At 40.4% G+C, this 26,089-nt stretch overlaps 1 protein-coding gene across 1 annotated transcript; it reads right to left on the bottom strand.

The window, feature by feature from the left end:
* Nucleotides 1-17,952: 17,952 nt before the first annotated feature.
* On the bottom strand, nucleotides 17,953-23,360 carry lrrc4.2 (leucine rich repeat containing 4.2). Its single transcript, XM_058076409.2, has 2 exons — nucleotides 22,217-23,360; nucleotides 17,953-22,098 (listed from the first exon to the last, which is right to left on the bottom strand). Exon 2 carries the CDS (start codon nucleotides 21,975-21,977, stop codon nucleotides 19,995-19,997), a length of 1,983 nt encoding a protein of 660 aa, XP_057932392.1. The 5' UTR covers nucleotides 21,978-22,098; nucleotides 22,217-23,360; the 3' UTR covers nucleotides 17,953-19,994.
* Between the last annotated feature and the right edge of the window lie 2,729 nt (nucleotides 23,361-26,089).

Here is a 26,089-nt window from a genome sequence, read left to right as displayed (position 1 = left end):
TAATGCAGCAAAAGGAAAACTGCACTTTTTAGGAAGAATTTTGCCCATCATTAACAAGCCTTATGTGAAACATGAACACCTGCACTGCCCCCTACCTGTTGCTTGTTTATTTATTGTTAAGTGAGAAACTGGTGAAAAGAAAGTTGTGGGTCCCAGCAATTAGATGAAGAAGATGAAAAACACTATTGAATTCGATCCCACCTGGATGTGTGGGAAGTCCACATCAACGATTCCGTCCATTCGTCATTTACAATTATTTCACATTGTTTTCCGAGTATAATTATTCTCTGTAAACTGTATTTTTTGTTAATATGTGTGAAGCGAATTTAAAATCGCCCAATTTTTCGTCCCATTTTCATCTGTCCTTTTAGAAAGAATTATCAAGGAAAACCAAAGTTGCATTGTACAATGTTTATCAGAGGACTGATTGTTTCTTGCAGCTATGCTCAAAGAAAAGTACACATTTGTAGTATCTAAATATTGCAACAGACCATGACACAGGTGGATTTTGTGTTGCAGATGTGATTTTAACTAATAATGAGTCAGTCTCTGTTCACAACAAACCGGGCTGCAGTATGCAGAATAAATGAATGAGCAACTAAAAGAGTCTGCCAGATTGCCACTTATTATTAGCGTTATTGTGCTGCCGCGCAATTCCTGTTGTCAGGCATTGCAGGCTTTGATGAATTTATCGCTAAGAGCCTCGCAAATTGCAAACGCACAAATCTCGGTTGTCTCCGTTTAACGGTCCCTATAAAAAAGCGCCACTGTTTCTCAATTTGGTGGTAGTATCGCTTCATAGAATCATATTTGATTAGTTGTGTTCGGCAGCCTCGTGTGTGCAGAGTCAAAGAATGTCTTTCTGCTAAAGGGAACGGCGGATTTACAGCCATGAAGAATCTAAATGTCCTACTTAGCATTTCCCCAGGTTTGCATGTTAACCCTTGCTAGTAGTCTGTCCTATTGTGTAAGGGATAAAAATAATTCAGTAGCCTAGTATTTCAAAGAATATACACACTGAAAATATAACATACATGAGGACAAATCAGTCACATCAGTACAATGGAGGGGAAGTGATGAAAAACACTAATTAACATATTATGTATTATGAATTATTGAATTTAAAGTGATCTGTTTATGAAGTTTATTATGATACTTTTGCAGAGCTGCAAGAAATGCCAATTTCTGTCTGCCTGCCTACCTACCTACCTACCTATGGCTGGTTTGCTGCACCCAACACAGAGTGTCTTTAATGTGTGCAGGGTATCTATATCTGTATCAATCTAAATTATCTATATCTGTACTCAGAATGGCCAGGACATAAACCGGATGTGAGTGTAGTTATCTCAAAAATGGACGGACATGAACCGGAAGTGGCCACTATTAACCGGATCGTTAATCGACATAGCTTAAATCGGTACATTATTTTGAGTCTTAAATTAACATGGATTGATGAGAAGTTGCAGGCCACACTGTGGACAACCCTGGTTTACAATCAGGGAGGCATTCTGCTGCAAAGCGTCAGAAAGCTTGGTCTCAGTCGCAGGTCGTGGGTCATCCAGCAGGGCAATGACCCAAAACACACAGCCAAATGAGTTGAGGAATGGCAAAGGGCAAAACATTGGACTATTCTGAGAATTAAATGTTAGTGTGTGATCTGTTTTTTTGTGGCCAGGAAGTGTAGTTCGAATATGAAGTGCTCTATAGGGGCCCCGAGGTGTTAGCACGTAGGCCACATAGTCAAGAGATCGAGAAGACCTGGGTTCGATTCTCCGCTTGGCATCTCTTGGCATCTATGAGACAGCCCTGCTCTGATTTTCAGCATAACCCATGTCTGTAAAGCTCACACGTGAGCAAACATTTGGCAATGACTGTCAGCCTCTCCAGAAAAGACCAAAAAAAAAGAAACATGAAATACTTATCATTTCTGGTGTCAGCAGTGTATCCGTAGTACTGCCGAAGAGCCTATTACAACCCAGAGAACATAAAAAAAGATGCATAAGTTAGAGCAGCTACAGAGGCGTTTTAGACTCCTCTCCTCATCAACTCCTCATCCTCTCCTCTCTCTCCTCATGAGGCTATATAATGCTGACGGGCAGAATGAGAGCAGAGGGAAGCTCAGAATATGAGACAGTGAGACAGAGCAGGGAGGGAGGGGAGTCATGGCTTGCCTGTCAATCAAAACAAAAGCCCTATCATTTACAGTGAGACAAAAAGACGCAGTGTGGAAGGTGAGAGCAGAGAATTAATAAAACGGAAACTGAGCCACATGTAAATGAAGTGTTCGTGTTTGTCAGCAACAGCCATTTTACTGCCTTGTGGGCCCCCTGGTGCTGTCACAGAGAAGAGTGCCGCCTTGAATATTTTAGCCCAGATTGATACTTTGTTAGGCAACTGTCTGACGTGTGCCTCCTCCCCACGCCAACCTCTATCCCTGCTTTGTCTCGTTATAACATCACGACGAGAGAGGAACAAAAATGCAAGATGAAACGACAAAAGTAGGAGTTCGAAGATAAGCTGGCATTAATAAGATGGATGCAGGCTTTGATTAAAGGATCAGGTGAGTAAGACACTCCATCAGAGGCGAAACTTGAAAACTCCCAATGGTGTCTAACTTTACGTCAAGACAAAAACAAAAGTATTGGGGCATGCTGCCATGAATGGTTGGTGTCCACGACAAGATTCTAGAGTGTCCATTCATTCAGAAGCATTAAGACTACTTAATAAACCAAAGTGAGGTCAGAGGTCGCTGATATTGGACCTGAGAGAGGTCCTTCTGGCAAGAGAAATATAATTGTTTAATTGGTTGATTTAATGGTGCATTACAGTACTTGTTGTCTATATTCTGCACATCACCCCAAATCTTCCATATTTGACTCCCGTGAACAAATTTAAGCAGCTGCAGTCTCTCTGCCAAAGGCGAGTAGCTGACCTTGACCTTTTCCCGCCTATTAACATCCACTCCTCCCTCCATTAACGACAGGGGAACAAGGTGGGAGAAAGGGTGGTTTCAGGGCAGATACACTTGTGTGTGCGTAAGGAATTGGTGTGTGTTAATGTGTGTGTGTCCTCCTGCTGATCAGCAGTGTTTGCTCTGTTGGAGTCCAAAGTGAACAACGTTGCCTTCAGGAGGAGACTTATCTATTCAGCTGATGAGCTCTGCTGCGAGTTGTAGCGTTCTACCCGCAACATCTGACGTCTGCGGGCTTGTTCCGACTTCATCCCCTAATGCCGACAGACTTCCTGAATTTGGCCAGCAGCTTACTTGGGATATCAATAACACTTTTTTTTAACCCCGGTGCAGACTGCAGAGGGAACACATTTGTGTGTTTGAATGAGTAAAAGTGTGTGTGGGATACAGTGCATAATTCAGGCTAGCCTGGAGCCACCATCCAGCTGTAGGCAGAGGCCACATACCAATTTACACTTATTGCACACACACATACATACACACACACATTTATATTTGCAAGGGGGTGTTGGGCATCACGCTCCTAAATTGGATTGAGAGGACAAAGTGATCCGTTTGGTTTGGAGCAGGAGTAATGCTACTGAAAGACCTAACCTACTTATAAGTAAGCAGTCCAAAGTCCCCACAGATGGGCGAGACAAATAATGGGAAAAAAAACTAAAATAAGATCAAGCCGTATCAACAGCAACATACAGTGAAAGCACTAAGGTAGGACACAATCATGGATGAGAATATAAGGAATCCGATCCAGGATCACACTGTTGCCATTATAAAACCCAATAACTGTACAAGGAATCTTTTAAGTAATATTTGAACACCCTTAGCTGTTATACAAGTGTAAAAATAAGTTAACCACTGAGCCACAGTTATGCAGTTACGTTGTAAAATGGGATATTTAAACACAAAGACACACTATAAACCTTGCAATCCGACCTACACTTGGTGTTCCCAGCACCATGGAAACTGTAGTACTTTTAGCCATAAATTGGTATTAGTATCATTTTTTAAGGCGTAGGGTTCAAAGCACGGGAAAAAAGCAGAAGCATACAATCCGAAATTTATGGTAACTAAGTCCAAGTAAAAAGAAAACTTAAAATGTATGGTCTATCTGTAGTCTTGAGTGGGATCTCAATTGTCATATGCCCCATATGCCCAAACGAAGCATCCGCATGTTGGTGTCTCAGTCTCTGTGAAGAATGGATAGTGTTTTTTTTAGAGTTAGGATTCCGACTAGGGAATACTTTAATCTTAAGTCTTTATTATGCGCACGTAGAATTTTTTTAGTTCAAAGACCACCTACAGAATGATGAATTCAGTTTATGTCTCCTTTCTCCCTACTAATAAGCAGGGTGCACACTGTGCTGAGGAGGTGTTCAAATATGATTTTGGGGGAAAAAAAATAAACCTACACTTAAACGTACGCATGAACAATGTGTGGAATCACATTATGGAATGGATTGAGTAAAGAACTCAAACAATGCACATTCAAGAAACGGTACAAGTGTTTGATGTTTATAAAGTATAAGGAAGAGGAATCCACAACCACAAGGAAATACCCGTACAATGCTACAGTATATCGTATAACAACTGCAGTTACTCCTTATTCTCCATTTCCTAGAGGTCTATGTAAGTATTACATTTTTTGATATAATTTTCTTATGTTATTTCAGAACTGGTAAAGGGCACATGTTCAATAGGAAGTGAATAAATATATTAGCAATTGATGTGAAACAAAAATATTGAATAAGCTCTGCTTCCTCCTACTCCTTCTGGACGTGAAAATTACCCTTCCCATTACCAAGCACACTGATATTTAGTACTTAGTGGTCTGTGTGTTTTTCTTTTAAATAGAACCAAAGATACTTGTAAGTGCCAGCATTTTGATTAGAAGCTGAGAAACACTATTGAATCCAAGAAAGTACAAAGGTAGCGTCTGTTACAATAGGATTGTAATGTAAAGGTAAGACTCTGCATGGTGCAGGGGGAACAGTTTATGGAAGACACATAACAGAAAGTGAGCCGGGCCAGTGTGTATAATGATGATTGTACCTGCTGCTGAAGTTTACAATGAAATGTGAGTGAGTGAGTTAGCCTTGAATTTATTTCTTTTATGCTGAGGAAAGGATTTCAAACTAAATGGGGAAGAAGAACACAATAAATCATAAATGGTCTTTCACTTATATTACAATTTTCCACCTCCAAGGCACTCAAACACTGTTTACATTTGCCTACGTCTGCCATCATGAGCAACTGAGGGGCACAGTATGTTGCCCAAGGATGATTTGACATGATCACAGCAGGGCAGAAGATCGAACCCACAATCTTCAGGTTTGGAGATGACCACTCTACCAGCTGAGCCATGCTGCCCCCCAAATAACAAGCCATAAAGTACCACTTCCACACAGAATGTGAGGGGAACCTTTTTTTCACTCTGTACCCATGGCTGGCTCCATCAAGTGCAAGGTAGGGTAATGTAATAAGGGTGGATACCTCATTTATCTAACATTGTGATTGTTTTTTTAAATACATTGCTTGGCATACTGCAGGACAAAATCTACTTTCATTCAGGATAAATATTCACTCTCTTTGTCTGCTATTCTCTTAGTGAATCAGCGTGTAACTCAGAGCCCAGCCAATACGTTATCATATTGTATAATGAGTTATCAGGGCAGTTCTGGCTCAGGCTCGGTTCAATATCCACCTCTGTTCACTGTTGATTTTATGCTGGTGAAAAGTCCCCATTTCTTTATCCAAATGAACAGTATTTGACAGCACGGCAGTGGAGGATGCCAACCCGCGAGGAAATGATGATGATAATGCTGAGATTTTCCCAATGAAAGAATGAGTAGGGTTATCTCATTTGTTTTGGTTCTGCAGCATAAACCTTTAATTTACTTGCAACTCTTCACAATGAAAGCACCCTACATTTTTTATCTCTGTGACTGAAGACGAGGTTTCAGAGTTTTCATCAGCAATAACTCAACATGACTCCTATAAAGCTGAGAGGGAACACTAGACAGTAAAATAAACCCGCAAACAAGAAGGTACCAGAGAATAAAAGTTCATGTTAAAGAGGAACTGAACTTTTTTCCCCCAACATTCACAATCCTTATGTGAAACACAAGCACATATTTATTTCCCTTTTCTGTGCATTCTAGCGCGAGGAAAACAAGTTAATGAGTTTTTTAGAACAGCTGGAAAGTCCACCAACTTTCACAAAAGAAATTACTTGACTAACAAGATTCCACATTGGTCTCTCACACACATAACAGCAGTTTCTCATTTTTCTTAGCAGAATTGTATGATTCATACTGTACATTGTCTGATGAAAGAGAGAGCGTGTGTTAGGAGGGGGCGGGTGGTAGTCCATTATTACACAAATGCTCAAGATAAGCTGATGTCTCATGTGTTTGGTGTGTGTGTGTGTGTGTGTGTATGAGTAAGCCTTTGCCAATATTGACATTTGTTATAAAGAATAGCATAAATATGCTCTATTTTTAACATGCAAACCTGCCTTCAGGTTGACGCCTTACAGACACACATAATCTCCCTTTTCTAAAAATACTCTACCACGCAAGCAATATTGCCATGGCAAAGTCTTATCTCTGTCTGCTTACCCAGGGGGTCCCTCCATGTCTCACCATGTAATAAATTGCCATTTGGATGATTCTGGAGAATATTGCTCAAGCCCACATACAATTTTAACAGCATTCTGTGTATATTCAGCATTCTGTTTAACACACATATATATATAATGTATATACATATATATATATATATATATATATATATACACATACATACATATATACATACATATACATACATACATATATATATACATTATATATATTAATATACTGTAGATATATGTGTATACACACTGTACATATATACACATTCACATACATAAATATACATACCTGCGCGTACATAGATACACATACATAAACACACATATATATACGTATATGTGTGTGTGCATAGATAGATCCTGTGTGTACACACATAATATACGTATATACATATATATATACACACACACACACCGAATAAATTTGTCTCTGAAGTAGCACCGTTGGCCTGATTTTCCAGACTAATTCAAACAGGCCCGAGCCGGCTGGTCCCTTGAGAAACCTGGCCAGATGAGAGCATGAGCGACAGAGTTAGCCTCTGTGACACTCTGTACCGCATTATTCCCCGCAAAAGACTCCTCCTGCTCTGTTGCACAAGCTTGAGAAAATTACAGTCGGTTAAGTGAGTCAGGATATTTCACTTCTTTATATCCTATCGACAAAAAGCACCTACCGAACAGCTATTAAGTGTAAAGTTAGTTATGTCTTTATAAAAAGTACCTCTTTAAATAACTAACATACGGTCTATTTGATTATGACTATATGACTAAAGTGTTGTAAATGTATTTTGAAAATAATGAATAGTTACATTATTTTGTGGGGGTAAGTACTTACTTGATTTAACTTTACCGCCTCACAAATAGTATATGAAAAATTATGAATTAATTTGTATCAGATTGAGGGAAATAAATGTTAGATCCTCAACCACCGAGCAAGAATTCTGTTCCCCACAGACCATTTACATGAAAGACCATATAAGCACACATATGTATTTGTCCTATCCCTTCAGTAAGAAGATTGGAGGGAAATCCTATTCTAACGAGAAAACAAATTACAAGAAAAAATGTGGTGGACCCCTGTCTCAAGTGTTAAAAGTATGTAAAAGCCAGGTAATATATACACCAGAGCTGTTTGTTGATAATAATAATAATAATAATAATAATAATAATAATAATAATAATAATAATAATAATAATAATAATAATAATAATAATAATAATAATAATAATAATAATAATAATAATAATAATAACAATAATAAAAGTTTCCCCATACTGATCAGCAACAATGATAAACTTTGGTTCTTGCACCAATGAGGGAGCGCAAATGATCAAGTGTTGGTTGAAACAGCAAGCGTGACCCTGTCCCGAATCCAATTCCACTCTCATGAGGGCATGCTCAAAATGAAGAGGTGTCAGATCCTCACCGTCTGTGTAAGACCGAAAAAATCAGCAGCTTGTGCTCACGGTGCCAAAGACCAATATGCACGGATCACAGCGACAAGCTGCTTCTTTGTTCTGATTGTGGGCACTGAGAAACACGAGTGGATGTAGACACTGTTCAAATTAATGTTTGCCTAGTCAACAGTTGGTGACTCTTGTGCCAACCCTCATATGTATGATATTGTAGGACACATTATCAATGATATCAGACAATACAGGAGTTTTTATCGCTCTTGTGCATTGAGTAACTCATTCCACTATGAACAGCCTAGCCTACTTAAAAGGTAGGTGTCTACTTACTGCTGCACAGGTGACGCCAGAGCGCCTAGGTGTGTAAAGATGGAGCTTCAGTGGGATAATAATACAGTGCAGATGCACATGAATGACGCCTGAGCTTGGTATTCCCAAATCCCTCTCCACTGCACTGTACTGTAGCTCTTTTCATGGTATTATCCATCTTCACTCCCTGAGAAGCTAGAGTGGGGATTCTCAGAGAAATTCACAGAGTAAAAAAGCAAGGTGGTGTGAAAGCATAGAAAAATGAAGAAGGTCGCCAAAGAAGGACCAAAAAATGCATACACTGGATGCTAGTAAACTGCTGATGTGTTTCTAGAACTGTTGACACAGAAAAGATGCTGGGAAACATTATGTGTGAATTCCAGCATCAAGGATAGATTTTGGGCAACACACTTCCAGTCCAATAGTGTGGAACCAAATTTGGAAGATATTGTATAATTTGGAACCTTTATCAGAATGACTAAAGTACATAGATAAGACCACCAAACCTGAGAGTACATCATATGTAGCATTGTGGAGAGGGCCACAATACAAAAAGGGGTCTAGCTTCAATAGAATTTAAATATGAAAAGAACAGAAGGCTAAAGCAATTAGCTCATTGGAGTTGACAGGATTGCAAAAGAGTGTTCAGGAGTGATAAGGTCCCGAATGCGCAGAGGCTGAAACAACTGGCAACATAATGCCGTAGACACACTAATGCACAGTCAGGGTAGCAAATGTACTGTATTTTAATACAATACTAGCTGGGACAAATCTGTTAGTGTTAAATGAATTAAATAGTGGTAAATAAATGATCCATTATCCAGTAAGCAGCATAAAACCTGTGCGTACCTTGCAAGTGGTAAACAAATGGGACTTGGCTGTGCAGTGTAGTGCAGTATAGTGTACAGCCTTCCTTCAGTGTTTGTAGTGGCTCTCTGAAAAAAAAAAAAAACTAAACTAAAAAATCAAAACAAAACAAAAAGTAATGTAGTATACTGATATTGCTAATTGCTTCATTTTGGCAGTATGATTTGATCGTTTGTTTGATTATTGACAGTTTAATTGAATAAACCGAAAGCTCAATTAACATTGTTTATTTCGCTGAACTGCTAAGAAGCCCTAAAAAGAAGGCTATTATTAGACTCATGTCTGCTGTGGTTTCTGCCTGTTTCTTTTACCGGGATGTGATCATATTTTCAGTAAAACACTTGCACATCTTGCATCTGCTCCCATTTGCTGTGCCAATTTGTTTGCTCAAGTAAATCCACCATGGCTAAATATTAAAAATATTCACAAGCTTCAAGGTTATGATCTGCTGTCCATGAGACTTATTCAACTATCTGCAGGGAGTGTTGGTTTTCATTAAAAGCAACAAGGACAGGGAAGCAAACAACAAAGTGCAGACGATGTGAATTAATGGATTTTGTAGACCTTAAAATGTATAGCGACTATTGTTTTCCCACTTTGTGAAGGTCATGTACAACTCCCTTGTGTGTTTTTTTTTTTTCAGATCCCGCAAGAATAGCTGCATCAGAGCCGGAGATTCAGCATTTATTTACCCATACCTTTTACACAGAACTGCAAGTGTTGGTGCTTTTATCTGCAACATGGCATCCCTCAGTCACATAATTAGAAGTATGATTTAATATACTTCAATAACATACTGTAATTGGTTTCAACACAACAGAATCATGTCAAACATCCCACCCCAGTCACAGCATTGCAGAATACCTTCACACACTGATGGTGTCCTGCATTACAGCTCTGCTACTTGTTACAATGTGCACCATTAGAAGAATACACGCTACACACAGCAGAAGAATGCAGGTTGCACCAGCTCAGCCATAAACCTTTTGAATGTCATTATGTCTCTCAAGTAGCAGTGCACCAAAAAAAGAAAACCCCAGAAACCATGGAAGTGAAAATCCATCCATTGTTTTTCTATACCGCTCATCCTCACCAGGGTGGCGGCCGTATGCTGGAGTCTATGCCAGCTGACTTCGGGCGAGAGGCGGGGTACACCCTGGACTGGTCGCCAGCCAATCACAGGGCACATATAGACAAACAACCATTCACACTCACATTCATACCATTCATAGGATGATTTCTTATTAATAATTCAAATGTTTTAATATAGAATACTTTTTTATGACCTTCTAAATACTGTTTTAAACATAATTACAAATGAAATAACACCCCATCGTCATCCAAACCTGACGTTGTTGTTCCTCCAATCAAGTCTGGTGTGTGTGTGTGTGTCTCACCGAACATTACAATAACATTACTGACACCTAGTGAGTGGTGTATACAATTCTAATACTATATAATATTAGCATATCTTTGAATGCATCCTCTCAGTGCCTTATACTGTATTTTTGTACCCATTTTTATGCTTGAAAATGTTTAATTTTGACAAAAATACCTAACATTTGCTTCCACCAAATTCAAACTGTAACATGGCAAGGGAGGGATGAGTGTAGTAGTATAAATGTTAGTCGCTGAAACGAGTGACAACCACAGCATGTACAACGCATCACAGAGCATGAATGAGCCCACTAAGTGTTTTCTTTTGAGAGGCCGTCTAAAGAAAGCAGCTGAAAGTAAATATGAATGCAGTACAGTCTGCCAGGGTCACAGTAGGCTCCTTATTCACGCAGATCAGTGTCAACCACTATTCCTCAACAGCCAATCAGCACTGCAATGGAATCGAGGGAAACCATAGCAACCCTGAAGCCTTGGAAGTTATTGGCAGGGTCAATGGCATCACAGAAGAAAAAAAAAATTCTGGATGTCAATGGGTTTTTTTTTAAAGAAGCCAGACAGGTAATTTTGTGCAAGTGGCAAATATTTAACGATTTGACAGTAACTGTATTTTCATGACTTTATTGTTCAAATAAGTTGAAAAAAAAATGTCTCAATGTATACAATGACATCAGCGACACCGAGCTTTGACAACAAGCCAACATAATATTTTGAGTATTTTGAGTGGCACGGTATTTTCTTCCTTCATACACCCAAAATGATACATTCTTAATTCCACTTTGTCATAAATCTAAATTAGCTTTGGAAAGCGGAAGACAGACTTATGTGGGTCCTTTTTTCTTCTATAGCCTAAGTTCATTTGGCCATTCTTTTTAAACCCGCCAAAAAAAAAAAAATTCTCAGGATTGTTCCTGTGTGGACAGGACCTCAATTAAATTCTATCAATGAAGCCATCTTTAAATCTACACCAGGATACTGCACAGAAGAGCTTTCTAAGTGATGATACAACCAGATAAAGATGGAGGGAAACCTGACAGTTTCATCTACTGGGTGTAATATTTGCAAGAGCACGACACAAAATAACTATGTTAGTTGAGGTGGCAAATTAAGGGAAATTGTATGCAAACAAGTCAGTTCAAGGTCATGCTGACCTGTTGTAGAGCTGAGCAGCTGAATTGAATGAATGAAAAAAAAATATTATACTATTAAATCCCTCCTTTCCAGTCACTGTTGTATCCTGGTGTTTTACCTGCACGCTAACCACTAGTCCGGACCGGTGGACTCGTGTGCCCAAACAAGAAATCCCAAACATTGATGACTGTTATTAATACACTGTATGAGTCCAACCATGTTTGTAACATATATTTATTACAAAACATATTTGTTAGCGTGCTCTCAACTGGAAACCGAAATAGGAAAAAGTTGTCTTTCAACATCCGCCACTCATCTATGAAGTCTTGCAGAGGCTGGCTTTGTAGTTCTATGCTAATGAGCAGTAATACCACACGTTTTTATTGGTCATGGCTGCAAAAACCTACACCTACAAACCTACAACAAGATGAAGGAAATTGCTAGTGTGAGCATTTTAATAAAAAAGGTGACAAACACTATTGAGTTCAACACCTTAGCAAAGTACTATGGTGTCATCTGTGGGGCTCTTCACTGCCTCGTTGCATTTTTGTCAACCAGAGCATTCGATTCTGGTAAAAGTGACATTAAATGTTCATTTAACCCTTTCCTTTCAGTAATCATTTATATGTGTTTTCTATTGTTTTCTGCATGTAACACCATAATAGTTCTATATTAAAAGTATTTTTGGGTGTCTAGAATGAATGAATTGAATTTATAATGTTGCCTAAAATAAAAAAAAATATTCGAGATTTTGTATGATCCGGTTTTAGACCAAGTGTGGCAGCCCTTCTCCAGACAAAAACCAAGCGACATGAGCACATCTACTCCTTCTTCTGGCCTCCCTTCACTGGCTCCCAGTTATTTTCACAGTCCAATTTCAAATTTCACTTTCATTCCTTCAATTTCTACTGCTTTTCCTCATGAAGATCACGGGCATGCTGAAGCCTATCCCAGCAGCCACAAATCTTTGCACCTTAGGACCCGGCCAGACTAAGCTGCTGCAGCCTTACACTCGGCCCAGAGGCTTGAGATCAGCCACTGTTGGTTCTGCCCATTGGCAGCTTGTTCCCCCTGACGTTTAACTCTCGTTAGACACGATATCTTTGCTGATCTTGGTTTTTGTGTTAAAGACACTCTACTTTGCCATCAATATGGTATATGTAGTTACCATTTCCATTCAATTGTGTTAACAGCAAATAGTGTTTTTATACTAAAAATACGCATGCATGAATAATAGTCAAATAAACACACACATTAGTGAAAGAGTGCCTCAGCTGCACCCTGCCTGTGCACTGTACTAAAAAATATGATCTGCCCTTGACTCACTGTGCAATCACATTTGATTCTACAACAAATCTTTTTTTTTCCTTTTTGTTCCGCAGCAAGCTCGTACCTCCCCAGCAGTGAGTGGGTGAGGTTAAATAACATAAAATGGACACACACAACCGCAGAATGATGGAGGCAGACAAAGTGACAGAGAAACAGACCTCCAGGAACAATCTCCAACTGCCACCCTGTATCCAGAGTTGCACTGCTGCAGTCCAATGAGAGCATGCTGTCCTAAATTACAGTGACAATGACACGTACAGTAACAATGACAGTGTGTGTGTGTGTGTGTGTGTGCCTGAAGGCTGCGTGATGGTGATGAAGTGCTTCATAACACTGCTTTAGGACAGGTTTATATATCTATAAAACTAGAGAAGTACTGATTAGGAAATAAATTACTGTCGTAACAAATATGTAGACAGCATCATCTTCATACATTTTAAAAGGTCGAGAGAAACAAAAGTTGAGTATGCTGAAGAAAAAGAACATCGTTTTACCACAAATGCACATATATTTAGATGTAAGTTTTTAGAATCATTTTTATTTTTGTGATCTGATTTTCTGTGTCCGAATTGAACAACTGGGCAATTTGGCCATCAAACATGCCGGGTTCCCTCTCATCATTGTTGGAGTCAGTCTCGTTGTCAGGTGGTTGTTCAACAATGATTCCGACTTTTGCCAAAGCCGAGACAACAGTTGGAGCATCAATGATGACATAACATGACCAGCGCTGCCTCCATGTTTGCCGTCTTCCATCCATCGCTCTCTCAGCACTCAAAACTTCATTTTGAACGCCTTGTTGACACCAATGTCCAGCGGCTGGAGTTCACTTGGTTTTTCACAGTAGCGGAGAGATAAGCACAATGTTGTTTTGCAGCACGTGGCGGATGTTATGCATACGTTATGCGTACGTACGTATACATATTAAGCCATGTTCTCTGATTGGTTAAACACTGCCAGCAAACGCACTATGTCCCTGTGTCAGCAGGAAATGGCCTGACAGTCAATCAAGCGGAGCACCGACGAAAATCACATTTTTACAGATTTTGGAACAGGAGGCAGACTGCACGGTTGACAAGTGGTTAGCATGGAGGCCACACAGTCAGGGGATCAGGGTTGATTCTCTGCTTGGGCATCTGTGTGGAGTTTGCATGTTGTCCCCGTGCATGCGTGGGTTTTCTCCGGGTACTCCTGTTTCCTCCCACATTCCAAAAACATGCTAGGTTAATTGGTGACTCCAAATTGTCCATAGGTATGAATGTGAGTGTGAATGGTTGTTTGTCTATATGTGCCCTGTGATTGGCTGGTGGCCAGTCCAGGGTGTACCCCGTCTCTCGCCCGAAGACAGCTGGGATAGGCTCCAGCATACCTGCATCCCTAAGGAAATCCTAACAATTTAGTAATGTGATTAGTTCATTAGATTCTCAGTGGAACCTATTGATATGGTCCTACAAGCCATCATAGAAAAAAGACACCAGTGACCATCAGAACATTCATTGAAAAGTACTGTTTGATAAGAATTATGCTCATAACTGCAGCTTAGTAAGATAAAATTTCAGGTTCCAGAAGTTATGATACTGTGATATTTCATGGGTCGCACTTTCAAGACAGTGAAGTAAATTACGTTTGTGTCAGACTAATAAAACCAAAAGCAAAACTAGACAGGATAGCACGAGTGAAAGGCTAACAATGTGGAGGCCTAGTCATTAATTTGACTGACCTTTTAAATCAAGACTAGAGAGCTCACACATGAGAATAACACTGGAGACTCGTACTAAAGTTAGACTGCACTTGGGCAGCACGTTAAGGGTTAGCCTAACCTTAGCAATGAAAATAAAATGAGCTTAGAATTTAAGTCTAGACTATTTCTTAATAGTACAAGCATGAATCATTTTTCCAAATGTCTTTGTGTCTGCAGAAAAAACATGAGTCAACAGTAGGGTTGCCAACTACTATCTCTTGAAAAATGGAATCATCCCGCATTTGGAAGCAAAAGTCTGTGTTCCGCATTGAGCTAAAAAGGGATACCCTTTGTCCCGTATTTCCCTGCCAACAAGGAGTCCCTTATTTATTTGTCAGGGAATTGGAAACCCTAGTCACCAGGGAAACTTGGGCAGACTTACTGTGTTGCCTGGTACTGCTGCTGCTTGAGACTTCATTAACAGATATAGATCTTCAGGCTCAAGCACTCACTTTTGCAGCAAATCTTTTAGCTCAAACCATGTTAGCCACAGCATGTCATCTCGCCTGTTTGCTTCCCCCTCCCACCAGATCCCATTGAGCTGCGGAGACAAGCGACTGCATGTAGTGGCACTTAATTCTTTTTATCTCCGCTGTGCCTTTCTACTATGGATAGTGTAGGCTTCTGACAGGCTGCTGAAAACTGTCGTCATTTGTAACAGTTGCCTCAAGGAGAGATAAATAGGTTTTTAAACCTAATTGTATTATGCTATAGTGTTCTAACTATGGTTGTAACGATGACCAATTTTCATTATGCGTGCTCTAGTAAGTGCCTTTACAATACCAAAACACCGATTACAATGATAATAATCTTAATATGTCTCATTGAGTGTGTTTTTCTCTTCAGTAAATCGAACAATAACTACATCTTTTTATAGCCACAGATTAAAATAAATAGCCGGTCGTTGCTCTTTCAGTTCAGTCTTTGTAATATGCTTTGTATTAATGGAGCCACACTTAAATAAAAAAAAAAAACAGGAATAAAGTAATATATTAGTTGTATTTTTTTCGAGAATATATGTAGATTTAAATAAAATAAATACTATTTTACTATTAATTAATTTGAGTGAAGTTCAAAATTCCTTCACATCAAAATTCTAATTCAGTCCTAAAAATATATAAAGTATAATAATAATAAAGTAATATTTACTCTCTCAGCACAGTGATACGACACACCCACTCACACACCTCAGCGATGCTAATATGGTCGACATGTAGACTGCTCACCGACTCCATGAATAGTTGACAAGCGGGCCAATGATGGTTCAGTAATAAGAATTTAGGCATTTTTGCTGGATATGTTGAAGGACACATTTGACAGTTTGTACAACAGAAGTAAGAGACAGAGCAATGGAGCAGAAGACGGTTGCTGTACTACCATATATAAATCATGACCGACTCATCTGCAAGACATATCAACGCATCCACCTGAGAGAAAGGATTGACAATAACCCTTTTTGATGTTACTAGAAACTTGCACTCCGATGTTCTACCTCTTAACCCTTGACAACAGCAGAAGCCTCTGTGAAACCAATAGCTGACAGTGCCATGGTTATACCCTGGGGAAAGAAAACACAGTTGCCAGTGTTCCAGGTGGGTCATTATCATGACAATTAGACGTTTTTCAGTGACTGCGGCCCGTATTGATTATGACAGTGTGAAATACGGGTTAAAGTCGGGAAAACATTTTTTCCTCGTCCAAATGCACTACTAATATTGGGGGAAAACATAGCTTGGGCCAGACACTACTTCTCGTGGTTTCAAAAGTCTCTTACTGTTGGAAATGTGCAAACCACAATTATTAGTTTGGATAGTTTAGGCTAACACATCTTTTCACTGCATCTATGGCTGTGCACTAAACAGTTATATGTATACACTGGTAAAGGAAAACATCAAGTTATGCTTTGTTCCCCTTAATTGGAACCGTATTAACCAGTGAAAGGGCTGAAGAAAGTCATATCCAGAAAAGGCATAACATCAACATAATGATCCCACCATATGATTTTTACAATAGAATTTGTCCTGAATATCACAGTGTCATATAATAACATTACTATTAATCAACAAAAAACAATAAAAATTGTACTACTAAGTCTAATTTTCAAGTCTACATGTTAACGCTTAAGACAGTTGCGTAGATACAGTTTGCATAGCAGCAGAGGGCCAAAAGTTAAAACAGTCAATATAAAAACATAATGTATACCACTACATATCTCTCGTCATGTATCAGATCAGACCACACCTCCTTCATTCACAGTTTGGAACATTTGGTAAATGATCAAAATGACCAAATTTGAAATAACTGTTGTCATGCAACAGTACTCTTTTATGAATACCCTCGGTATTAACTACTTCAGGTAAATGTGTGATGTTCAATGACCTGATAAGAGTTACAGCGAGTGTAGGTTTTTGTGGTTTAAGTGTTTGAAACATCCATCTACAAACACATGGCCGCTCCATCTCCTTGTCGGTCCACCTGTACACACACCCTGCCTGGTGCGCTTAACTAGCCAGCCATGTTTCATCCTGACATAACCTGCTCCCATTCAATCTGTACGCCTGACTGTTACATAATTACTGTCCCTGTTTTGCTGAACCAGATGTATATCTACTGTTATTCAGTCCTATTAATAGTGCCTGGTCCCCTTGATAATTTAGTAGCATTTTCTACAAAATGAATGCAAATTAATTAGTACAGAACTTACCAATTCACCATTTTTTTGATTACTTGAAATGACCTATTTTTTAATGGATTCATGGGTAATGGATAAAAAAGTAAGATTGACAAGATGTAATGAATACCTAATTTTATTGAATGATATACTTTTACATTAAATGTACGCCTTAAGTGTAAGACATAGCGTTATAAAATTGTCCAAATATTTGTATTTTTATAACTTGAAAACAAACCCACATATAAATTATGTCAAAATATATATTTTACAAAATAAATGGATTGTATTTAGTAAAAAAAATCATGTACTTCTGATTGGCCTTATCTTATTAATTTTATTTTATGCTGCAAGTTTATGCTGCAACCTTAAAACAGTTCTATTCAAATATGTCATTATTATTTAGTGTACAATTAATTTACGATATGTAGTACAACAAGCCTGTATTATAACTTTTAAAAATTAATGAATTCTACAAATAAACATTAGCCTAAATAATACAAATAAAATTAACATAACATTAACATTGTCCAAAACTGATTTGTTGATTTCCAAATAAAGTTTTGAAATAATTTAAAAAATACACATTAAATTAAATTTACACCCGAACATAGTAACTAAAAAATATCTAAATTCAAAAATAAGCTTTTCTTCTTTGAAAAAAAAAGTTACTTAGGAGTACCATCTAGGACCAAAATACAGGTGTAGCGTTTCATAAAGTAGAAATAATTTTGACAATGGCTAACCCTTTGTGATCAGCAAAAGAACACACTGCCTGGAGCTGTAGAGTGGAGCCTTGCTGTTCCTGCCAACTCAACATGCTCTATAATTATCACAGGGGTCGGACTTTAATTTCTGCAAATAGCCTCAGCAGGATGAATTTTGTGTGTGTGCGTGTGTGTGTCGGCAACATTTTCTAAATGGTTATCTAGCTGCAGGGTTTGAATAGCATCTGACAAATGTCTGCAGCATTACACAATGTTTGGCCAGTGCTTGTATACCAGTATAGATGGCACACCATATCAAGGTCGTATGTCTTTGAGTTACCGTGTTTGTCATCTAAATGAAGTGTTGTGTGATGGTGTTCAACTGTCTATGCTACAGTATACACTAGAACCTGCAGATGTAAGGAAAAGAAACCCACAAACTGCACAACTGTGGGATATACGTATGTATTTTTTAACTGCTCAGTCACTGAAAAAAGATGAATGTTTTTAAGAAAAACTAAGTGGAGGCATCAAAGACCAACAGCCTATCTGACCTGCATAGAGCCCCACTGTGGGGTATAATGCAGCATTGTACACCAGTTACTTAAAGACCCATTCATGCAGACACCAAGTAAATGCATAGGAGAGTGTAAGATGGGGGGGGGGTGTTAGGGCTAGATTTACAATCCTGTCCCCGCTATTTACTCTTCAACAAATTACACACAAAAGACATCAGATGAAAGTGTTTCTGTTTGAAGAAATACAAATGAGAAGGTTTTATTTTTCATAGCCTCTTTTTTTGTCTCTCCATAAAAATAGGGTTCCTTTAAAATAAACTGGTAAAACAAAGTCAATGAGTCCATGGAAAAGCCCCGGGTATCACACAGACATTCATTGTGTTTAACTTCAATCCTTTTTCCTTCCCCAAAAAAGCAGAATGGTCCGCAAAGCCCTGTATCACTGCACCACATGTCAGTTCCGCTGAAAAATTAGCATCAGAATGAGCCCTTGCAGAGACAAGTCAGGCAACTGCTGTAATGCATTACTAAATTAGCCCTAAACACTACACAAGCCATTAAGAAGCAAAACCTAAAGGGGGGAAGAAACAACACAAAAATGCAACCAATGACAGAACAAAGTACAGTATCTGCAACAACTGCTATTAGTCTGCATGTTCATTTGATGTGCCATAAGTACATATAATTAAAATGTTGCGATAAAACAACTGTCAAAGTGTGCCATCAGCAGCAAACACAGGGTGAACCTTAGCTGCAGCGATGCACTGCAGTTGAAAAGCATCCCAACAGCACACGTTCAATCTGTGCCATCACACTGCTATGCTTAGTCAAAATTTGAGATCTATTCATTTTGCCTCTTTTTGCATTTTCCTTTGTGGGATAATACCATTTTATTGCATATCACATTTGGCACAGTAAAAAAATGGAGCTTTCAATGTGGGGCTGGATATAAAGATCCATATTTTACTGCATCCTAAATATGGTCCAAAACAAACTATATGTCTCTTCATTAACCACCCTCAAACACTAAAGCCATCCTTCAACAGAGGTTGCCCGTCATAGAAAATAGTTTCAAATGTTTTTCTTTTCTAATAAAATCTGCATGTCTTACCACTGCCTGGTCATCTCATATATAGATATATATTTGTATTTTTTTAAGTGATATAATATGTATAGGCATGTACAAGAAACAAGAAGTGTCTCTTATTTGCACTTCTGTACAAAAGACCGTTTTATTTTTTTTCTTTGTGCATTCTACGACATGGACAAGAGGTGAGGGAGAGTCAGTGATAAATCCGTGTGGAACATGATTCAGATTTGGGTCTCTTGGACCTTCTCTTTTCCATGAGTAGTCTTAATGATATAAGGATCCGCTATGGTGCTGATGTGGCTGTGATGCTGTCTGGTTGAACGATGAAGAGTGTTGTTCTGGGTCCAGTGGGCTCCGTAGGCCCCTTGGCGAGACACATAGCCAGGCTTAAAGGTGTTGCTGTTGTGTTCCACTAGCGTCGGTAATACCAATCCCGTCTCCTCCGAGCCGCTAGATCCAGAAGTGGGTGGACCCGGAGGAACCTCCTCCTCCATCTGTATGATCTCTATGGTCCTGGCTGCGGCCACTGTGCTCCTCTGTTGATGCCGCTTGCGCAACTTATAGAAAGCTATCAACATGGCCGCTGCTAACAAGGTCACAGCCACAAAACAGCCAATGATGATTTTGGTGGTTTTCATGACCTCATCCAGGCTTGCAGCAGGCCCACTGGGGATTCTGGCAGTAGGTATAGACACCTGCCTTGGCGTTTGTGTGCTTTGGAACAGCACAGTAGGCGTGGAGATGAAGACAGGCTTAAAGACTGAAGGCGAGGCCGGAACAGTAGGCTTGGGTTTTGGGGTTTCTTCAACTGTTGGCTCGAGAACCTCCACTGTTACCGTGGTAAAATAGGACAGATTTGATGTGTTGAGTTCGGCATTGCTGACATTTAAGTAGGCCGAGGCGTTGGAATTTCCCGCCATGTTGCTCACCATGCAAGTATAGACGCCCGTGTCTGACGGTAGAACATTGGAGAAGTTTAATGTTCCGTCGTTAAGGACGGAAATCCGCGGGTGAACCGATCCATGTGTCAGCACGGTCCCACTTGGGAGAAGCCATCTAACAGAGCTCATAGCTGCAGTACGACACTTCAGTTCCGCCACCCTTGCTGCTGAGATGTTCAGATCTCTTGGCGCGTCCAAGATGAATGGTGCTGAGCACTGAAACGTCGTCTGGTCTACTTCCACCAGGTACCGTCCCCTCATGTGGCTCGGAGTGTGGCAGCGTCCACAGCAGGTGGAATTAGTGGGAATATATTCTCTGAGCCACCAAGACAGCCATACTACATCACAGTCACACTTCCAAGGGTTGTGATGCAGATGTAGCTCCACTAAGTACTGCAGTGGTGTGAAGAGGTTATGGGGGAGCGATGACAGATTGTTGTGAGCCAAGTTCAACTCCACCAAAGCTGTGATGTCATCAAATGCATTCCTCTCAATTATGGTGATGGCGGAGTTCATAATCCATAGTTTGCGCAAATTTTTGAGCCCGTGGAAGGCCGCGGGTCTCAGTTCAGGGAAAACATTCTCTGATATTTCAAGCTCCTCCAGTCCCATAAGTGGTGAAAGATTGGGGAACTCCCTCAGGTTGCACATCCCCAAGTTGAGGTACTTGAGGTTTTGAAGGCCTTCGAATGCCCCGTCGGAGATGTACTCCAACTTTCTGAGCTCTCCGAGATCAAGCCTCATTAGCGAGGGGACGCGATTGAAGGCATACGACGGGATGCTCTCGATGGGATTGTTCCTCAACCACAATTCTCTTAGCTTTGACAGGTATTCAAAAGCTCCACTGGGTATCACCGTCAGCCTGTTGTCAAACAGCTCCAAGGTGTTGAGGCTGGTCAAGCCGTTGAAGGCCCCCACTTCAATCTGCCTGATAACATTCCTGCCCAACTGCAGTACCTCCAAGTGATGCAGGTGTCTGAAAGTGTCAGCCTGTATGGTCTCTATGCTGTTTTCCATCAGGTTAAGATACCTGGTGTTGGCTGGGATGTTGGGAGGCACCCGGACCAGGCCTCGTCGAGTGCAGACCACCTTGCTGAGCTGGTTGGTGCAGGAGCACACACCCGGACAGTTCTGTGGGTTGGCCGAACCCAGTGCTGGGCTGCTGGACTGGCACATACTGAGGGCAGGTACCATGAGGGAGAGCACGGCAAGCAGGGCTGTGTTCCAGGTAGGCTGCACACTAACCTGGCCCAAAGGACTCATGATGTGGAGGGCACATTATTCTGCATGGTGGGGGGAGACGGCACACACCAGAGGACGGATCACCCTAGCCTGGCTGGAGCAACTTAAGGCTCCCGAGTTCCATCGACAGTGCAGGAAGATGCTGCATCAAAATAAAATGCGCCAGAAGCAGGAATAAGAGAGAGAGGGGCAAGTAAAGGAGAGATTAAGACAAGAGATGAAGTAGGAAAACAGCTTCAATAAGAACAATGTCGACTTACCTCATTAGTCTGAAAATCGTCTCATTGATTTATGAAGTCCATCTATGGGTCACAGTGGCATGAATTAGTTTTCTTGCAAGTGATAGTGGCCCTTGATTGGCTGACGGTACAAAATGGCTCCTGGTAGGAAGGACTGAGCACTCACAGGACGCAGGTAAGGCCAGTGAGGCTTACCAGGTGCTTAAATCTCTTCTGCCCCGGCTAACCCTACCAGTCCAAAGTCTCTCAAAGGTAAAACTAATCCATGATGTACTTCACCTTGTTAGAAGAAAACTGCCCCCAAAAATACTGGTCCAACTGTCTCCTGATACATGCTGGTAGCCTTTTTTGGTGGCGAGACCTCCATCAGTGTGACTTTGCCAAGGACTGCTCGGCTGGTGATTAGCCCTGTTGTGACAGAGACTGAGAGACAAAAAAAAGGCTAAAGAACTCCAGGCACAATCAAGCCCCCTCTCTCTTCCTCTTCTCCTCTTCCTCTGAGCTCCTCTTGCTTCCTCCCAGCGTCGGGGCTGGCCCCGGTCAGAGCAGCTGCAGGCTGCCGTGTGCACAGTTAGCAGTAATCCGTCTATTCCTCCTGAGGGAGGGGGGCGGTGATGGTGGTGGGAGAGATGGTGGTGGTGGTGGGGGTAGAGGGTGGGGAGGTGGGGGGGGGGTCGGTTGTAGAATAAGGGATGCGCTGCACTGCTGGAGCTTCGCGGAAGTGTGAGAGAGGGAGCGTGCTTGTCCTCAAGAGCAAAAAAGAGAGAGAGAATGGATGTGTGACAAAGTCAGCTCCATTGTCCATAAACAGGGATTGAGGCTCGCTGGTCCTCCTTTTAGGTCGTGTCCCACGGTGCTCTTCTTCGTGCTTACTTGATAGTTTTTCTCCACCAGGGCTGGCTGAGGTAGTAAGTTGTGTCAGTTGGCCATGTGTGCGGCTGGCTGGCTGGCTGGCTGGTGGAGTGCTGCAGTAGCCTGACTAGAACACAGAGAGAGAGAGGGAGAGAGAGAGAGAGAACTAGTGACAGATCAAGAGCAAGGGGAAGATAGAGTGCGCAAAGGAGAGAATATGGGAGGGAGATGGAGGAGAGGAGGAGGAGGCGGCATGCAGGCGCTCAAACAGGCAGCCCACCGTCACACATAAACGGGCGGCAGCAGCAGCATCCTAATCCCAGTCTTCTCTTCTTGTTTATGCTCCAATCTCTCTCTTTTTTCCCTCCTCCTCCTCCCCCATGTGTGTTGCAGGCAACTAAGACGCTTGCTCTGCCCCCCTCCCTTTGTCCTTCAGTGGGAACGTGAATGTACTGCTGACGCACTCCTCTCAGCTGCTCGAGCTTCGAGCAGGCAGTGCATTGGTTTGATGCAGTCTTCCTGTGTATTAACACATTCAAACCCCCCCACCTCCCCGAAATGACCCTCCCTTTGCCCCCTCAGGCACTTTATTCCCACTCCCAAATACCTTTCTTTTCTTTTTCTTTTACCTCCTACTCTTCTCCTATCACATCCAAACTGAGGTAAAAAAAAATCACAAGTCTCAATCTAAGACTTTGCACTCTGGGTCTGCGGGAGTGCACAGATTTCCCCATTCTTACCTCTTGCAGGGCACAATTTTTAACACCCCAGTTTATATCTATGTATGTACAGTATATGTGTGTGCGTTGGGGAGGGGGGTCTGTGACATCATAGGCGGACCAAAATGCTGACTCGGCTACTCTGGCTCTGCTGGGCAGTCTTCTCTTCAGGGAGGAGGAAGATGAAAGCACACTGTTATCTCTTCCAAAGATGAGAGAGACACGGTGAGTGAAAGGGGACAGAAAGAGAGCAAGTTGCGGCAGAAGAAGAGGACATATGTCCATGCCCTTGGTGAAAGGGGTGAAAAGAGTACACTATAAAGTGTATTATGTATGTGTACATACAAGAGTGTGAGAGAGTAATCATTTGAATGCAGGAGAAGGAGCCCTTCCTCTGGTTAATAATTATATTCACACATATTCCTCCATTTTTTTTGCTGCTGGGAATTTAGCTCTACAGATAGTCATGATTATAAATGTCACACAGTCACTTCTAGTTTTAATTACTACATCATTGATAGGAATAATGTAAACATAACAATTATTAATAATTTTAGGGTGTAACGATTCGATTTGTATCACATTCATGGTTGCTGATATGATTCAAAGACAATATTGGTTCATTTAGAACATTACGATCCGAAACGATTCAGTAACTTTTTAGCCAAACATTCAACCAATTTGACTGTGAAATAAATAATGGAAACAGGTGTAAATTAATTATGGCTATAAACAAAAAAATAACCAACATTAAGGACACATGCATTCACATGCATTATTTGAATCAAGTGCAACCAACACTTCAGGTTGAATCAACAATGAATTAATTAACAGGTTGAATTAAATCAAGTCTGTGATTAATTCTCATCTACAGGACTTGAACTTGAATTTCATACCTCGTTCACTTCTCTACGCTAAGTATTAAAGAAGTTAAAGCAAACGTCATACTGGGAAATAGTGCCTTTGGCTCTCATTGCTTTAACATTGAGTCAAGGCAAAAGCTAAAAAAAAAACTGTATATAATAACTTGGGCTTGTTTTAAAAATTAACACAGTAGCCATTTACATTTTTTTGATCATCAAAAGTGTGGCCTCACGCCACACTACAAATTGCATGCACACAGTAATTCAGAGGGGAAAAAATTGAAACCAAATTTCATCTGCATGTAGATATTAAAGTGGATTTATATCCTCCATACCTTTCATATTGTCTTGATGTTCTGATCCATGAGATGTCATGGGCTAATGTTGGATTTAACTTTTGGTGAGACTCAGTGTGGTCCAACACTATATAAGTAATAAGTGTATAATTATGAACCCAATAAAAAAGCGTGGCGATGACATCACAAGCAGACTGAATTGAGTGTAGCGTCTTGAGTCACTGTTTACAGGACAACTTGTGCTCTTTGGAGAGGACATGTTCGCAACCCTTGGCAACAGTCACTTTTACATGACATCATCTGCGAGCCACACTCAACAGACATGAACAATCAAATTATGTAAAATAGAAATGTTACATGAGTCTTCATCATTAAAAGTGCTAATAAAACACATATCCATATAAAGCCTGCTGTGTTTAAATCCAATGATTTATTTCCTAATACAGATTCATTCGACTGATTGCCTTTTAGATGATGTCAGGTCGATATATATATCGTACTGAATGGAATGGAATGGAAACTGTGCTGGGCACAGATCAGTGTAGTTGGATGAGTTGGATAGATGGAATATAAATCGAGTACACCACTATGTGTATCTGCTCACCCATCTGTAGTGGAAGTAGGTGTGGGTTAACGAGAGCTAAAAATCTGGACATTCCGTCGCTCTCCATATTCATATTTTAAGAAAATGCTCATTATGTATTCACTCTTCACGCTCTGTGATTGGCTAGTCACACACAGTGACTGCCTCTACCGAGACTGACTGACTGTACATTCATGTACAACGTACAATTTGGAAGTTTACAACAAGTTTAACACGTAACTGTATATACAAACCAAAGTATATACTGTGTGTGACTGGCCAATCACAGTGTGGGAATAGTGAATACATAATGTGCATTTTCTTTAAACACTAATAGAATAATGATGTGTGTGAAAATGCATTATAAGTGATACTCGATATTGAAGAAGGGGACGGCAGGGAGAAAATCTGTGATGATAACTAAAGAAGCAGAAAAGCTGCCCTGTACAATATGAGCATTGCAATTAATCAGTTACATGTGCAAATGTACTAAATGTTAATGAACAAAAATATGCATCTAAACATTTCACAAAATACAGCCACAATGTGGAAGTATTTTAATAATTAAGATAAGATACAAT

This window comes from Doryrhamphus excisus, linkage group LG1 (genome assembly GCF_037039965.1).
Source record: "Doryrhamphus excisus strain RoL-2023G ecotype Guam linkage group LG1, RoL_Dexc_Guam_v1.1, whole genome shotgun sequence".
In the NCBI taxonomy this organism is placed as follows: Eukaryota; Metazoa; Chordata; class Actinopteri; order Syngnathiformes; family Syngnathidae; genus Doryrhamphus; species Doryrhamphus excisus.
The sequence above is the reverse complement of the archived record's forward strand: the minus strand, read 5'-3'. Positions and strand labels throughout refer to the sequence as shown.

Excerpts from the sequence above, each read along its gene's own strand:
- lrrc4.2 (XM_058076409.2), bottom strand. The coding sequence starts at position 21,977 with ATGAGTCCTTTGGGCCAGGTTAGTGTGCAGCCTACCTGGAACACAGCC.